Raw genomic sequence first — 17268 nt, 5'->3', positions numbered from 1 at the left:
TGACTCGACCGGGGGATTGAACCCTGACCCTCCCGGTCACTCTTATCTTATCGCTGCGCTGGTACACAACAATTATTTCTGAGAGAGCAAAGGGGCTAGCTCATCCAATCAGGTGCCATCGCTACCCCTAAGACTGATGCGTTTATGGTGGGAAGACTATCCACAGCTTCTGTGTTGCAGTGTTGATTTTGTCGACTAAAACTGTGGCGGAAAAGGTTCGTCGACTACCTTTTTTCAGCGATGAAAACTAAATCAAAACTAAATTTAAAAAATTGCCATGATGACTAAAACTAAGACTAAATATACTGACATGAAATAAAAAAAACTAGACTAAAATGTTAGGGAAGGACTAGTGGTGAAGAGATCATTTTATGTTTGGTTCCACTCGGGTGTTGCACTCGCTCTTACAAACGCGTTGCTCTATTTTCAGTATGCAAGTGTAAAATCTGGCGTTAAATCGACAAAATCAACTGTAGATTTAGTTGACTATCATCGTATGATATTTAGTCGACTAAAACTAGACCACAACACTAAAACATTTTAGGTGGCTAAATATGAGTTTTATGCCAAAGACTATATGACTAAAACTAAATCAAACTTTGCTGTCAAAATCATGTTGGACTTGATGATCTTGTGACCTTGTTAATGCGTCCTCTGCACACCTCTCCGTGGTGATAAGCCCCCCCCCTACTCTCCATTCTGTGGTTTGAATAAAACATATGCATTGGTTGCAGCCAAATCAGAGGAAGGAATGCAAGGGGAGGAATATGGAAATGAATAATGTAGAGTTACTTGGCAGGCAAATTGATTTGTTTTGTTTATGGATGATGAAACGGGTAGTTTCCTAAACTACCAGGTCCAGGTCCTTTTTTAACCACCTATTTTATAATGTCTATTTTTGAAAGAAATGTTGAAAAATCATATGAGATTCAGGAACATTTTAACCACCTATTTTATATGAGATTTTGGAACATTTAGATTTTTTTCCCCAGGATTAACATGGTTAGCAAAAACTAATTACATTTTTCAGCATGTGCATATTCATATTTTTTGTTTTTCTTCTTTTTTGATGGTTGATCTGTTTTTCTAATCTCGGCATAAACAATATACAGTATATACTGTAAGAGTACAGGCATGGAAGTAATTGGCTGCTCCTCCACACAGCCAGCAGCAGACAGTTCTCTGGAAGCCCCTGATTACCTGGAGAGCCAGCACCTCTGGCAAGAGCCTCGTTAACTGCCAAATTACAGGTGGCTCGCATGCGCCACATTTTCCATTCCCTCCCACTAAGCCTGTAATCGCTGTTGCATTTCGGTACTCTTCCAAAACAAACCGCTGGCTACAGTCCACACGGTTTCCTCCCCTTTCCCCCCTATGTGAATATTCAGCCAGTAACTGCAGCACGTAATTTCTTTCTTTGAGCCCTGGCTTCGACGCAGGCCAGGTCTTGATGTGTAAATGACCCTTTAATGTGTGTTGCTGCCAGAGAAAGGACAGGTGCCTCAGGGCAGAATGACTCGGGCGTGCAAGTGTAATGCACTCAACACACAAACACGTCGGCTTGTTTACAGACATAGTTTACACTCTGAGCCTGCCGCGCGTTGGGATTAATCGCACTGCTGTTCAAAGGCACTCGCTCACAGTGTGCATATAGATAAACCTAAAACAGGCTTTACGACACCAAACGGCATGTCGCAGTGCCACTTAAACCGCCCACATGAAACTGGGATTTGATATACCTGCTGCCGTCTTATTATATTATTTTTTTTATAATGCTGGATGTTTTCCACCTACACGAGAAGCATTTCTGCCCTCCGTAGTCACAGCTACAGTATCCACAGCAGATGTTTTAGTCACGCACCTTATGGAACTGTATATAGGACTTTGTATAATTATTACCTTATTTTACCTGTTCTGTGGTACCTGTATGTGTGCTCCTTTCCTCTCTATTTTCTCTCTTCGCTGGTCTAGTCTACAAATTGAACCAAACAAACCTGTAAGGGTCCATTTGGTTCCATTTGTACACTCTCCATTTGGTTCCTAATCCTAACTATCAATCCTTTAGCTGTGGATACCCTGGAACCCCCTCCTCAAGGACCCTAAATTGAGAACCACTACCTTATTCTATAACTCCTGTAGCTGCAATGTTGAGAGCTCACACACACACCACACTACACATACACACACCTGTAAGTGTGTGATGTAGAAATAAAATGGACTGATACTGAAACTCACATGGGATCTTTTTCCTTCTCTTTCCTCCATCTTTTCCTCCCCCCTCCCCCCACTGCCCTTCTCTTGTCTGGTTGCAGAGCTGGAGCGGGCCAGAGAAGCTGCTGGCGCTGGACGAGCTGATTGACAGCTGCGAGCCCACGCAAGTCAAGCACATGATGCAGGTGATCGAGCCACAGTTTCAGCGAGACTTCATCTCCCTGCTGCCCAAAGAGGTGAGACCCCTTTCCTACCGTCTAACCCTAACCCTTAACCCCTAACCCTAACCCAAAGAGGTGAGGCCCCTTTCCTACCGTCCTTTCCTACTGTCCAGAGAACTCCAGAGTTGGCACACGTGTTCCCAAAAGAGCGTTCCTCCGTGTCACGAAACGAAAACCCTCAATACTCCTTCCTTGCTCCCCCCGGCAGTTTGTGCATGTCGTAAATGATGATGAACTTCTGCACTTCTTGACATAACCTGTAATCTGCACTACAAGGAGTGGGTTTATCCCCATTTTGACCTGAGATCAGATTTAAAAAAATCTTCTACATCCTGACAGTTTTCTGAAAAAGCTATGTTTCTATGTCAGTCGTTCTTCGATTTAAAAAAAATAGCAGACCTACAAGCTCGTAGCGCTATGAGCTTGTAGATCTGCTATTTTTCAATAGCTAAAGCATAACAATGCTAACACCAAAAGGGGTTCCCGCTCAAAATGGGTTAAGCCCTGCTTTATTCTTCAGCAAATAGCTGAATTCTTTCTTTTGTTACTTTTTTTGAACACCAGCCAGGGATGCCAAAATAGGAGCACCAGGTTTAATGTGTATACACATCCCTTGTGTCACCCATTGTGATGTGCTGGCCATAACTCCATGTTGGTTCATATCGGTAATACCAAAGATTTTATATTCTAGTTCCATACGGTCAACTACGGTTGTGTGAAATGTGCTATAATATAATATGAAGGTTGATTTGATTTGAATTTTGATCTGATCTCACAAAATGGGCTTTGTGAGTGTGTCCGTCCCAGTACAGTACTGTAATATGCTGTATTACATCAACTTTTGTCCTGTTCCTTTCCCTCCTGGGGCTGTGCAGAACTGCAGATAGAACCAAGCAATCTAGTTCTGTTTTGTTTTGTTTGCTCTGTATCAAACCGTAGCTGACAACATGAGACAAAATGTTGGCCCAGAGGTGTCAGAATGAAAACCATGAGGTTCCAAAGTGCCAGCAGCACGCCGCTCAGTAAAGCCCCTGTCGGGATGGTTGTTGACAACCTGTCTGTTTGGGCGGGTGGAGAAGGGTGGACGCGTGTGACCTAAAAAGAAGGTCATTTTTCTCCATCGTGTCAATTGTACCCCTCACTCCCAAACCAATCAGTGTGTGTGTGTCTGTATGTGTTAAGGTGAGCCTTAAGCTCTACCCTTGAATTTAGTTTCATCCCCTCTGTGCAAGCCTGACAGAACGGCAAAACTGCATTCATTGTATTTTCTTTTCATAATTCCCTCTCATTGTCCCCGACTGAGCTGCTGTGGCTGTAGTTTTACCAGGACAGGCCTCAGGGCCGTGGTAAAGATAGAGCTGAAACAGAGACGACCCAGAGACGTTCAGCGCTGTCTTACGTAACCGATTCCAAAAGCAATCAGTCCCTTTGGACCATTAGCCAAAGTCTTTGAAATGTTCTGAGTCCCTGCTTAAAGACCTCTCGCTCAGATGGGTTTTCAGGTGATTTGAAAAGTGCCGGGGCGTTTGAGGTGGGACTTAGCGGGGAAGGGGGAGGGACGGGGGACGAGCGAGTCTTAAACTTAACTAAGAACCCGACTGGAAAAGCCGTGAAAACCCAGTAAATAATGTTCTATTCCCTTCTTTGTTTTCCATCCTTTTCCATCATTCAACAGCTGGCTTTGTACGTGCTGTCATTCCTGGAGCCCAAGGACCTGCTCCAGGCAGCCCAGACGTGTCGCTACTGGCGTATCCTAGCGGAAGACAACCTGCTGTGGAGGGAGAAGTGCAGAGAAGAAGGTGAGGCCACACCTGCAGAATGTTCTGGAACAACGACGGTTCAATTCCACGAATTGAACAGTTGTTGTTTCTACTCGTAGAATAGGAACACGCAAGAACTGACTTGTCGTGAGTTACTGTTTCTGTAAAATACTGACATTCTTTAACTTAATTCTAAATATATAAACATTGTAGAATAATTCCTATAGAATCAACTTTTTAACAACCCTATCTAGTCAATGTAATGCTTATATCTGTGATCAATTGTCTGGTGCAGTATGGGATACATTGTTTGAAAGCTTCACTCTAGCTTGTAGTCTTAAAGACTCTCACTCTGCCCAACTCTCTCCCTCTCTCTCTCTCTCTCTCTCTATCTCTCTCTCTCTCTCTCTCTCTCTTTCTCTCTCTCTCTCTCTCCCTCCATCTCCCCTCAGGCATCGACGAGCCTCTTCTTCTAAAGAAAAGGAAAGTGGTCAAGCCCGGTTTCACTCACAGCCCCTGGAAGAGTGCCTACATCAGGCAGCACCGGATAGACACCAACTGGAGGAGAGGGGACCTCAAATCACCCAAGGTAGAGTCGCTTTAAGTCTGTGTCATCATGCCCTCCAAGGTCACCCTCGTTCCACCTCGCCGGCCCGCCTGCTGCTAAGCTATTATAGAGCTGACATCACATGGCTTTGAATTAGTGACAGCCTGGCGGCCCGACGCGGGCTCTGAAGTGTTGAACTGATGGAAAGTTGAAAGTTTGGACGGCGGGTCAGTTTCATGCCCAGTGTGGTTTGGAATTACAATTGTGCCAGAGGAGAAGATGGCCTCGTTTTTCCATCTGTATTGAACTAAAGGACCCCATCTGTGAGCTGCCCAATTCGCGCACAATTCCACGAAGCGTGACCGACCGGTGGGTATGCTAGAATGAACCCCCTTAATGTGCCTTCACGGTTTGTTGCTAATTTTTGCGACGGCCGCGGGCCCTTCTGGACTGCCAGCCGTGGCGGCGTGGCCGCTGTGCTCTTCACACTCGCATGCCTGTGCAGAGTGCACGGCCATTTGCTGAGTCAGCAGTCCTGTGAGCCAGCATGCAGATCAGACGCTCGCGCTGCTGTGTAGGGCCGGCTACCAAATTTCAGTTCCAAGTTACTAGGAACCGAATCCCAGATTCAAGTATACACGGTGGGGCAATAATTTAATTGCGGTTCTGCTTGTCAGTTCCTATGTGCTGATAACTATTCATTATTGCAAAAAAAGGACATAAGTAGCTACTGTATCTGCAGGGACCTGCCAGTAGCTACATCACACTTAAAAGCAACAGACAGCGGAGTCCATGTTTAGAGTGAAGAGATCCCGAGTTTAATGTATGGCTAATGTAGCAACCACAAGGTCACTGCAGAGCTCAGTGGCCTTGTGGTTTGAGTATCCGCCCTTGTACGTCAACCTGCCTCACGCTACAGAAACAGGAGATAGGCTCCTGCCCTAAGGGGCTCCTCATGGCTCGGCAAGGCTTACTTAATGCAGCAACATGTGTAGTATTGAGGTATAATAATTATGAAGAGGGACTTCAGTGTGTACTCTTTTTCACCATGAATGCAGTTACTGGTCTGTGGCACTCTTCCATTTTCTCTTTTTTATGAAAACGGGGGACAGGAACGACCTGTCGTTGGCTCTACTGGAGCAAGATGCTAATGTTGTTTGCACACTTCTCTCTCTGAGACCGTAACACATCAAACTGTACACTTAAACTCTGCTTCTCTCTCTGAGACCGTAACACATCAAACTGTACACTTAAACTCTGCTTCTCTCTCTGAGACCGTAACACATCAAACTGTACACTTAAACTCTGCTTCTCTCTCTGAGACCGTAACACATCAAACTGTACACTTAAACTCTGCTTCTCTCTCTGAGACCGTAACACATCAAACTGTACACTTAAACTCTGCTTCTCTCTCTGAGACCGTAACACATCAAACTGTACACTGAAACTCTGCAGTTAGACACTGTGCCCACTGCTTTTTTTAGCCACCATCCATGGTGTTGAACCGCAGAACTTGACGATTCGCCGCACACATCATGGATTAAAGTTCTCATTTGCCACGCTCTCATCTGCCTTTGATGTTCAAAGCATCACAGCCTTATCATTGTTACGCAATACGCAGAGATTCTTGATGTGTACTGTCTGTCTATCTGACTCTCTCTCTCTCTCTCTCTCTCTCTCTCTCCCCCTCCCCTCCTCCCCAGGTGCTGAAAGGTCACGATGACCACGTGATCACCTGCCTTCAGTTCTGTGGCAACCGCATCGTCAGTGGCTCCGACGACAACACACTCAAAGTGTGGTCGGCTGTCACAGGGAAGGTAAGAGTCACATTATGTCCCACTGGCACCACTAATGCTTTATATCAGGGCCTCAGCCCGGCTTTAAAATGTCTTAAATCTTGTGCTGTAAACCCCCAGGCCAAGTGGTCAGTACCCTTACATTCAGCCTGAGAATTCTGCTTCCTTAAGTGGACTAGTGCAGAAAGCACCATGTAACACTGACTCGCATTTATATTTTTATCTGTTTTTAATTTATTTTGGTGGTGAATTTGGTCTTACATTTCATTCTAAGTGGGTTTTGAAATGGTAACTCGCTGGAACATGCTGTCAGCCCTGTCGCAGACAGGGCTGCGAGGGCAGAGACAAAAGATGGGAAGCATTTGAAACGACCGACTAAAGCATCCGACAGTACTGTACAGCATACAGTACTGTACTGTACTGTATGTGTACTGTACTGTATGTGCTGTTCCTCCACGGCGAAAGTGCTGGAAAAAGCTTAGTGTGTGTTTTTTCCCCCCCCACGCAGAATGGCGTGTCCTTCTGCACAGCAGGTTCTAACTTTCTCTATGGAAGACAGACACCTTGCAGATGTACATCTATTGTATTCATGTACTCTGCCTGGCGATGTGTTTGATTTTTGTTCCCGGATTGTATCTGTAAGCCCTATTTAACCCATTTAGACCTGAGGCTGATTTTTTTTTTTTTACAGTTTTTTAAAAACCTATGTTTCTGTATCAGTGGTACTCAAGGGAACCCCAAACTTATATGTAATTGGCCACCGACGTCCATCTGAAAATATGTTGTTTCAGGGACCCCCAAGAAGCAAAGATCTGAGTTAAAAACGTTCGCTCTGGAAGAATATATAATTCAAAGATTTGCGCCACATTTTCACGATTTTTCAAAAACGGCAGATCTACAAGCTTAAAACCCAAAAGGGTTTCCCGTCCAGAATGGGTTAAAAAGCAGCAAGAATAACAGCTATTATACCCGCATACCCGCTAATGAAAAAGGCTTTGTGCTGAAACATTCATTGTCTCCACCAGGCCGAAGGCATGGGGAGAGATGTATGTTTCATACATTCGTTGATTGCTTGCTGTCCGTGCCTATAAATCCGGCCGTATGTTTTGTGGCGCTGGTAATTCCTTTGTTTGCGTGTTACTGTAAACCTTCTAATCTGTGGCTCAGAAGAGGACAGCGTTTACCGTTGATCTAGGGAGCTTCAGCAGAAAGATGAGTTTGAGCCAATTTTGCAGTGGCTGTAATCTATAATCTCTTTTCCCAACTCCATACTGATCTGCTTCTTGGTCCGAGGACAGAATGCAGAGGCTGGGATATAATGCAGAGAGACCATGCAGATGTAGCACACTTATCTGAGGGATCTGTACTCATCATTTACGGGCTCAGCTTATGTGTGTGTGTCCCCCCGACCAAAAAAAGAAATCTTCCCCCAAGATCTCTCTACAGTATCTGTAGACACAGTTTTCACAGACGGGTTGTGTATGGGACCCGCAGGACAGAGAAATGAGAAGTGGAATACCATGAGCATGCTGTATGGAACACTTCCATTGTTTTGCTTAGTATAAGCTCTATTTTTGTACTTTGGCTATTCAGAAATAGCCAGTGTAGAAGCTTCACAGCGCTCCAAGACACGTTGTGAGCTTAGCTTGTCACTTATTTTTTTTTTGTCTAACTCTTGAGAAAATCTGTTTGGAACTTTGAAAGTTTTCACCTATATACAGTAACCGACGTGCGCAAAATCTAAAATGTGAATTATTATGTAACTATATGCACAGCAAGTGATTCTGAGTTTGGCTGGAGAGTTATGGGAGTGAGTTGTGCCTAGAGAAGAACTTGGGGAGACCAAAGCAAATATCCTTCATCCCTACCGGGGGCTAGAGGCTCTGGGGGCTTCATCCCTACCGGGGGCTAGAGGCTCTGGGGGCTTCATCCCTACTGGGGGCTAGAGGCTCTGGGGGCTTCATCCCTACCGGGGGCTAGAGGCTCTGGGGCTTCATCCCTACCGGGGGCTAGAGGCTCTGGGGGCTTCATCCCTACTGGGGGCTAGAGGCTCTGGGGGCTTCATCCCTACCGGGGGCTAGAGGCTCTGGGGGCTTCATCCCTACCGGGGGCTAGAGGCTCTGGGGGCTTCATCCCTACTGGGGGCTAGAGGCTCTGGGGGCTTCATCCCTACCGGGGGCTAGAGGCTCCGGGGGCTTCATCCCTACTGGGGGCTAGAGGCTCTGGGGGCTTCATCCCTACCGGGGGCTAGAGGCTCTGGGGGCTTCATCCCTACCGGGGGCTAGAGGCTCTGGGGGCTTCATCCCTACCGGGGGCTAAAGGCTCTGGGGGCTTCATCCCTACGGGGGCTTCATCCCTACCGGGGGCTAGAGGCTCTGGGGGCTTCATCCCTACCGGGGGCTAGAGGCTCTGGGGGCTTCATCCCTACTGGGGGCTAGAGGCTCCGGGGGCTTCATCCCTACCGGGGGCTAGAGGCTCCGGGGGCTTCATCCCTACCGGGGGCTAGAGGCTCTGGGGGCTTCATCCCTACTGGGGGCTATAGGCTCTGGGGGCTTCATCCCTACCGGGGGCTAGAGGCTCTGGGGGCTTCATCCCTACCGGGGGCTAGAGGCTCTGGGGGCTTCATCCCTACCGGGGGCTAAAGGCTCTGGGGGCTTCATCCCTACGGGGGCTTCATCCCTACCGGGGGCTAGAGGCTCTGGGGGCTTCATCCCTACCGGGGGCTAGAGGCTCTGGGGGCTTCATCCCTACCGGGGGCTAGAGGCTCTGGGGGCTTCATCCCTACCGGGGGCTAGAGGCTCTGGGGGCTTCATCCCTACCGGGGGCTAGAGGCTCCGGGGGCTTCATCCCTACCGGGGGCTAGAGGCTCTGGGGGCTTCATCCCTACCGGGGGCTAGAGGCTCTGGGGGCTTCATCCCTACCGGGGGCTAGAGGCTCTGGGGGCTTCATCCCTACCGGGGTCTAGAGGCTCTGGGGGCTTCATCCCTACCGGGGGCTAAAGGCTCTGGGGGCTTCATCCCTACGGGGGCTTCATCCCTACCGGGGGCTAGAGGCTCTGGGGGCTTCATCCCTACCGGGGGCTAGAGGCTCTGGGGGCTTCATCCCTACCGGGGGCTAGAGGCTCTGGGGGCTTCATCCCTACCGGGGGCTAGAGGCTCTGGGGGCTTCATCCCTACCGGGGGCTAGAGGCTCCGGGGGCTTCATCCCTACCGGGGGCTAGAGGCTCTGGGGGCTTCATCCCTACCGGGGGCTAGAGGCTCTGGGGGCTTCATCCCTACCGGGGGCTAGAGGCTCCCTCCTTAGCTTTTGGTATTGATCGAGTGTTCCACAACGTTGCTACTGAGAGCTGGGGGGGGGGGTCAATCCTGTGCTCCGGTTAAAGCTGGCGGGCATTATGGTACTTAAGCCGGGGCTTTGAGATGGAACGATGAGAGATAACACACACACACGTTCAACCACAGATAAGATAACATGAGGATAACAAGCACTTTTCCCTTCATTTTCTCACTGAATTTTTCATTTTTCAGTTTTATCCCTGCGCAAATAAATAGCCTAAAGCAAGGTAAACTCGTTTGGTATGCTCAGGCAATGATAGCCACTGCAATTGGCTCCCACCGAAGAGCAGAAGAACAAAAAATGCAGGAAATGTATGCCTTTAAGTACTTTGGTGATGACTCAGGAGAATGTTGACGGATGAGCCGGTGCTGGTAATCCGTAGTACTTTTCTTTCCACTTCAAACAAAATGGCTGACTGGGCTTAATCACATGAACCCTAGCATCCCTATTCTGAGCATGTCACTACGATAGGCGAACATTTTACAATAGCAGATCTGTAGCCTATTAACATGCAACAACTTACTTAGGGTGTAAGTGGTTAATATTATGTGATGTGCCTTTCCTGGTGGAGATTTCTCTGTGGTGCCTAGTCTGACAGAGACACGATTCTCCAGAAGGGATGGGCTCTGGATACTGTCCTAAACACGTTTAGCTTCTGTTCTGTTTCCAGCCATGACTTCAATTACCTATAAATACACCCGTCCCTCCCTGCAGTCCTCGTTCTCCTCAGGGGAGCATACTTAAGCATACATTCTGTGAGATATATTACATTTAGTTCACCAAGCAAGCTACTGTAGATATTCCAGCAGTTCAGCGCATTGGCAGCCCTAAATGCACGGTGGCAGCTGGCACTGTGACTCATCATCACATCTGTGTGTGTGTGTGTGTGTGTGTGTGTGTGTGTGTGTTCGTGCACGTGCCTGTGTGATTTGCACATCTGTCCTGACCCTCTGTCACCGGAGCCGTGACTCTTAGCGCAGCGACGTGTCACTCTATGAGATATGTGGCCGCCGTGGAAGAGAGCCAATCGGGAGAGGGAGACAATCGGAGAGCGGGAGGGCCTATCAGATGACCTTGGCCAGATCTGGTCAGATCAGCAAACACGGTGACTGATACGCGTGTAATCATCGCTTGGCTGCGCGCCAGCCGCGCTATCTGAGAGGCTGAGCCACACACTGCAGCAGTGACAGGGAACAGTGGTCCCTATCTGAGAGGCTGAGCCACACACTGCAGCAGTGACAGGGAACAGTGGTCCCTATCTGAGAGGCTGAGCCACACACTGCAGCAGTGACAGGGAACAGTGGTCCACACACTGCAGCAGTGACAGGGAACAGTGGTCCCCGGCCTGGCCCGCCTCCATACGTACTGCAGTGCATTCGCACCCACTCGCATCTCTGGTCCCTCTCTCTCTCTCTCTCTCTCTCTCTCTCTCTCTCTCTCTCTCTCTCTCTCTCTCTCACTCTCTCTCTCTCTCTCTCCTCTCTCTCACACCATTTAGTCTTAGTCCTATTCAGTCTTCTGAAATTGTTTAGGCTTAGTCTTTTAGTCCTAGACGACTAAATATCAAAAACCTTAGTCTTTTAGTCTTAGTCAAGAAAGTTAACACTGATCCCCGCCTGATCTAGGAGTGTGGAGGGAATTAGAGCTGAGTGGGGGAAACAGAAAGGAGACAAAGAGAGCTATGCCCTGCGTGCGCGTGAGAGAGAGAATAGTTCCAGTGTATGAATGGAAGGGTATGGAACTATGGAAGCAACCGTGATTTACTGGTAGCCTCTGTTAGACGGTCCAGCCAGCCTCCGAACACTCTAACCAGACCCCCATAAAGCAAGGTTTGTGTCGCGGCGTCAGAGCGTCATCCATGAATACTAAGTGTCTCAGTGGTGGAAAGTAACTAAGTAGGCTACTTTAAGTACTTTACTTAAGTACAATTTTGAGTTATTTGTACTTTACTCGAGTATTTCCAATTTCCAGTACTTTTACTTCTACTCCGCTACACTCCAGAGGAACGTATTGTACTGTTACTCCACTACACTTTAGTTAGTTACTTGGATTATTATTACAAAACATGCATTAACCGTATGTGAAAAAAATGGACAAGACGACAGGGCTAAATGCAGTGGGAGGAGAGTAGAGGACAAAATGGACAAGACGACAGGGCTAAATGCAGTGGGAGGAGAGTAGAGGAAAAAATGGACAAGACGACAGGGCTAAATGCAGTGGGAGGAGAGCAGAGGACAAAATGGACAAGACGACAGGGCTAAATGCAGTGGGAGGAGAGTAGAGGAAAAAATGGACAAGACGACAGGGCTAAATGCAGTGGGAGGAGAGCAGAGGACAAAATGGACAAGACGACGGGGCTAAATGCAGTGGGAGGAGAGTAGAGGACAAAATGGACAAGACGACGGGGCTAAATGCAGTGGGAGGAGAGTAGAGGACAAAATGGACAAGACGACAGGGCTAAATGCAGTGGGAGGAGAGCAGAGGACAAAATGGACAAGACGACAGGGCTAAATGCAGTGGGAGGAGAGCAGAGGACAAAATGGACAAGACGACAGGGCTAAATGCAGTGGGAGGAGAGCAGAGGACAAAATGGACAAGACGACAGGGCTAAATGCAGTGGGAGGAGAGCAGAGGACAAAATGGACAAGACGACAGGGCTAAATGCAGTGGGAGGAGAGCAGAGGACAAAATGGACAAGACGACAGGGCTAAATGCAGTGGGAGGAGAGTAGAGGACAAAATGGACAAGACGACAGGGCTAAATGCAGTGGGAGGAGAGTAGAGGACAAAATGGACAAGACGACAGGGCTAAATGCAGTGGGAGGAGAGCAGAGGACAAAATGGACAAGACGACAGGGCTAAATGCAGTGGGAGGAGAGCAGAGGACAAAATGGACAAGACGACAGGGCTAAATGCAGTGGGAGGAGAGCAGAGGACAAAATGGACAAGACGACAGGGCTAAATGCAGTGGGAGGAGAGCAGAGGACAAAATGGACAAGACGACAGGGCTAAATGCAGTGGGAGGAGAGTAGAGGACAAAATGGACAAGACGACAGGGCTAAATGCAGTGGGAGGAGAGCAGAAGACAAAATGGACAAGACGACGGGGCTAAATGCAGTGGGAGGAGAGTAGAGGACAAAATGGACAAGACGACGGGGCTAAATGCAGTGGGAGGAGAGCAGAGGACAAAATGGACAAGACGACGGGGCTAAATGCAGTGGGAGGAGAGCAGAGGACAAAATGGACAAGACGACGGGGCTAAATGCAGTGGGAGGAGAGCAGAGGACAAAATGGACAAGACGACAGGGCTAAATGCAGTGGGAGGAGAGCAGAGGACAAAATGGACAAGACGACAGGGCTAAATGCAGTGGGAGGAGAGTAGAGGACAAAATGGACAAGACGACAGGGCTAAATGCAGTGGGAGGAGAGCAGAGGACAAAATGGACAAGACGACAGGGCTAAATGCAGTGGGAGGAGAGTAGAGGACAAAATGGACAAGACGACAGGGCTAAATGCAGTGGGAGGAGAGTAGAGGACAAAATGGACAAGACGACAGGGCTAAATGCAGTGGGAGGAGAGTAGAGGACAAAATGGACAAGACGACAGGGCTAAATGCAGTGGGAGGAGAGTAGAGGACAAAATGGACAAGACGACAGGGCTAAATGCAGTGGGAGGAGAGTAGAGGACAAAATGGACAAGACGACAGGGCTAAATGCAGTGGGAGGAGAGTAGAGGACAAAATGGACAAGACGACGGGGCTAAATGCAGTGGGAGGAGAGTAGAGGACAAAATGGACAAGACGACAGGGCTAAATGCAGTGGGAGGAGAGTAGAGGACAAAATGGACAAGACGACAGGGCTAAATGCAGTGGGAGGAGAGCAGAGGACAAAATGGACAAGACGACAGGGCTAAATGCAGTGGGAGGAGAGCAGAGGACAAAATGGAGTCTTGCCAGGAAGGTCTTTTATGTGGCAGCGCTAATGTCTCTAATCAATAACGATCAGGTCTAAAGGGGCCAGCTCGTACCAACTGACAATTAGAAAGGCCGGGTACTAGCACGTACTCCCTCTGGTGCTGCTCATACAAAACGAGATTTAAAAGGTAAAAAGACTGTAGTTTCCTATACGTTAGAGTCCCCTTTGATGCTGTTGTCATAACACAGGCCTCTGTGACACGGAGTGGCTAGACTTATTTTGGGCCTTTAGTGAGGACCAATTATGTGAAGATAGGATTCTATATATAGGAGCTATTCTAGACTGTGCATCTGGTAAGAAGTCCTTTACAATTTAGATGACAGTAAAGCCCCCGTGCCTTCTGTGTTTCATTCTGCCCTTTCCAATGTTGGTTTTCCTTTCTGTGATTGCGTTTCTGTGACAATGAGCAGTCTTGAACACTTTGTGGAACATGTGTGATTGTGTGCTCTCTTAACACATTCTGACCTGAGATCAGATTCATACGAGGTTTCCACTGGACACACACTGGTCTGATTAACCCATTCTGACCTGAGATCAGATTCTAAAAATGTCAGTCGTTCTTCGAATTTTTCAAAAATAGCAGACCTACAAGCTCGTATCGCGCCACTCGGTGGCGCGATATGAGCTTGTAGATCTGCTATTTTTCAATAGCTAAAGCATAACATGATGCTAACACCAAAATGGGTGCCCGCCCAGAATGGGTTAAGAAGAAACAACCAAGGCACTCAAGTTCAAAGGACGTTTTGGAATCTTTAATATAAGGTCTATTTCATCTATGAAACCAATTTAAAAACAAGCCAACATGCTTTGGCCTTTATGGCCTCCTTCAGGGCATGCAGAAAGGGAGGAAGCCACATACACACGCACAGTCTGTGATATAACCAGCTACCATCATCAGCTCAATAACCATCAGCTGTGGAAAAAAGGGGATGGCCTTTACACTGCATTTATATTCCACTGACGTTAAGAACACAGCCCTGCTCTCTGGTTATCTTGTTCCCTCGGAGACAAAGGTGCACATCTCTGACAACGTCCCATCCTCCATAAAGGCTGACCCTGGCATGACGAGGACTGTCACGCTTTCTGTCACGGAGTCACGCAAACAAATGCACGTCTAAACAATGTGGCTAACGCGATCATCATCATCATAGAATGGTTTACCCCCCCATCCCTATTCTGTCCAAACACAATCTGTCTGGGGTTCGCAGCGTCTTTGCATAATCGCTCGGTGTTGTTTATGGCCCCCGGGGACTAAAATGTTCTGTTGTGTCAACAGCGGCACGTGCCTGGCTGTTTTCAGGGTCTACTTGACGTAGACCGGGCCCTCTCTCATCTTCACTGTTTCCCAAAACAACCATCAACGAGTTGCAATTAAGTTCCATCATCTTGTCAGATCTCATTAGGTTCTTCTTGTGCATCGATCGGACCACAACTCGGTCAACCCTCCCCCCCCCCCCCCCAAAGGTTTAGAAAGACACCAACAGGAGAAATTGTTATTTTTCTATTTATGATGCCACGTTATTTATTTCTCCCAATTCCCACACACACACACACACACGCGTACCACACACACACACACACACACACACACACACACACACACACACACACACACACACACACACACACACACACACACACACACACATTATGTTTTTATACAGTAGAAGATTGCACTCTTGCTGTGAAGCAATCAGGATATTATTGCAAGCGAGCTGATTAGTCCTAAAGCGCCACTCGACTCCCAAAAGAAACCAAGGCGGCTGCTGCTGCGCTTTTGTGCAAGATAGGGGTTATTTGATCTCATTCAACGTTATTACATTAGAGATTGAAGTAGACAACAGCAATGCTGCTGGAAACCAAACAGACGGTATATCTGGCGAGAGGATCTCGCGTCGTTAACCCATTCTGATCATGTTATGCTTTAGCTATTGAAAAATAGCAGATCTACAAGCTCATAGCGCGCCACCGAGTGACGCGCTACGAGCTTGTAGGTCTGCTATTTTTGAAAAATCGAAGAACGACTGACATTTTTAGAATCTGATCTCGGGTCAGAATGGGTTAATAGGACCAGTGTGTGTCCAGTGGAAACCTCGTATGAATCTGATCTCAGGTCAGAATGGGTTAAGGTTTTATTCCTTTATGTTGCTGCTCTGCTCCGCCGTTCCCGCGGGGCTCATGGGTTTGGACGCTTTCCACGGCCCTCGTCTTCCCAAACGCACCGTTTTGTTGCATGTCGTTGTGTTTTGCTTGTAGATCCCATATTTCCCAGCCTAAAGCAGTGTTGATTTTTACAGCTAATTTTCATATAATATAGTCTCTTGAATAGCTTTCATTTAGTTTTAGTCACATTTTTTTAGTCACCTGGAATTCTGTAGTGTTAGTCTTGTTTTTAGCCGACTACATATCATGAGATTTTAGTCTACAGTTGATTTAGTCGGCTAAAATGTATTTTGGCGGGCCTTGAATGCCGTCGTAATGGCTGATTTTACACTTTTGTGTAAAAGGACTTATACTGGATGTCTTGTACACTAGTCGTCCCTCCCTAAAAGTTTTGTCTAGTTTTTATTTGTTGACGAAATTGTCAATATATTTAGTCTTAGTTTTAGCCGTCATAGCTTCGTTTTCATTCAGTTTCCATTTAGTTTTCGTCTGTGAAGAAAAATGGTAGTCGACGAACATTTTTCCTCCTAGTATTTGTCGACGACATCAACACTGCTGCCTGTCTTGTCTGGTGATGAATGCACTATTAGAAGGCCGGCTTCAACCTGCCACACCTCGTGCTTTGCCTGTCTGTCCTCCAGCCTCAGCGAGCGTTGTCAGGCTTCAATCTGCAATGCACGATCCATATACTGTACATGCTCTCGCTTACACACGCAAGACGCACACACACACACACACACACACACACACAGACAGACACACATCTCATTGCTTCAAAGGCAGCTTGCCTGCTGCTTAACAGAGCGGCCCTTGTCCTTGGCGATGCCAGTCAACGGGCTGTCTCAGCTGTCAGGGAAGATTTAAGACGGCAGGCTGGCAGACTCCAGGCTAACATACTGCTGGAAGGGCGTCCTCGTCGCCAGATGCTCTTATCTGCATGCACGGGCACCTCGAGACGCCAACCTTCACCTCGGGGGTTAATTGTATGGTCGGTTGGCTCCTGAGGCGTCTGATTGTTTATTGAACTGGGGGCGCAAGCTGGGAATATTGATCAGCCAAATAACGGAACCGGGAGATTTAAAGATGCGAAGAATGTGGGAGGGGCGTGGCTGCCCCGGTGGCTCAGCCAGTTAGTGCAAGTGACCACATGCTCCCCGTGTGTCACGAGTACCCAATTCCAAACTCACATCATTGGCTTACTGTTTAGGGCAATAATCTTCATCATTATAATCCACTAAATCAATTACCGGTAGTCTGATTA

At 47.7% G+C, this 17268-nt stretch overlaps 1 protein-coding gene across 3 annotated transcripts in view; it reads left to right on the top strand.

The window, feature by feature from the left end:
- The window catches only part of fbxw7 (F-box and WD repeat domain containing 7), a 157237-nt gene that overhangs the window by 117461 nt on the left and 22508 nt on the right, over positions 1-17268 (top strand). For all 3 annotated transcript variants that reach the window (XM_080757411.1, XM_080757409.1, XM_080757410.1), the window contains exons 4-7: positions 2313-2447; positions 4108-4231; positions 4645-4781; positions 6443-6556. In XM_080757411.1, coding sequence (XP_080613537.1) covers positions 2313-2447; positions 4108-4231; positions 4645-4781; positions 6443-6556 — 510 coding nt within the window. The remainder of the gene's footprint in view (positions 1-2312; positions 2448-4107; positions 4232-4644; positions 4782-6442; positions 6557-17268) is intronic.

This window comes from Protomyctophum bolini (genome assembly GCF_963924005.1).
Source record: "Protomyctophum bolini genome assembly, chromosome: 3".
NCBI classification, from domain to species: domain Eukaryota; kingdom Metazoa; phylum Chordata; class Actinopteri; order Myctophiformes; family Myctophidae; genus Protomyctophum; species Protomyctophum bolini.
The sequence above is the reverse complement of the archived record's forward strand: the minus strand, read 5'-3'. Positions and strand labels throughout refer to the sequence as shown.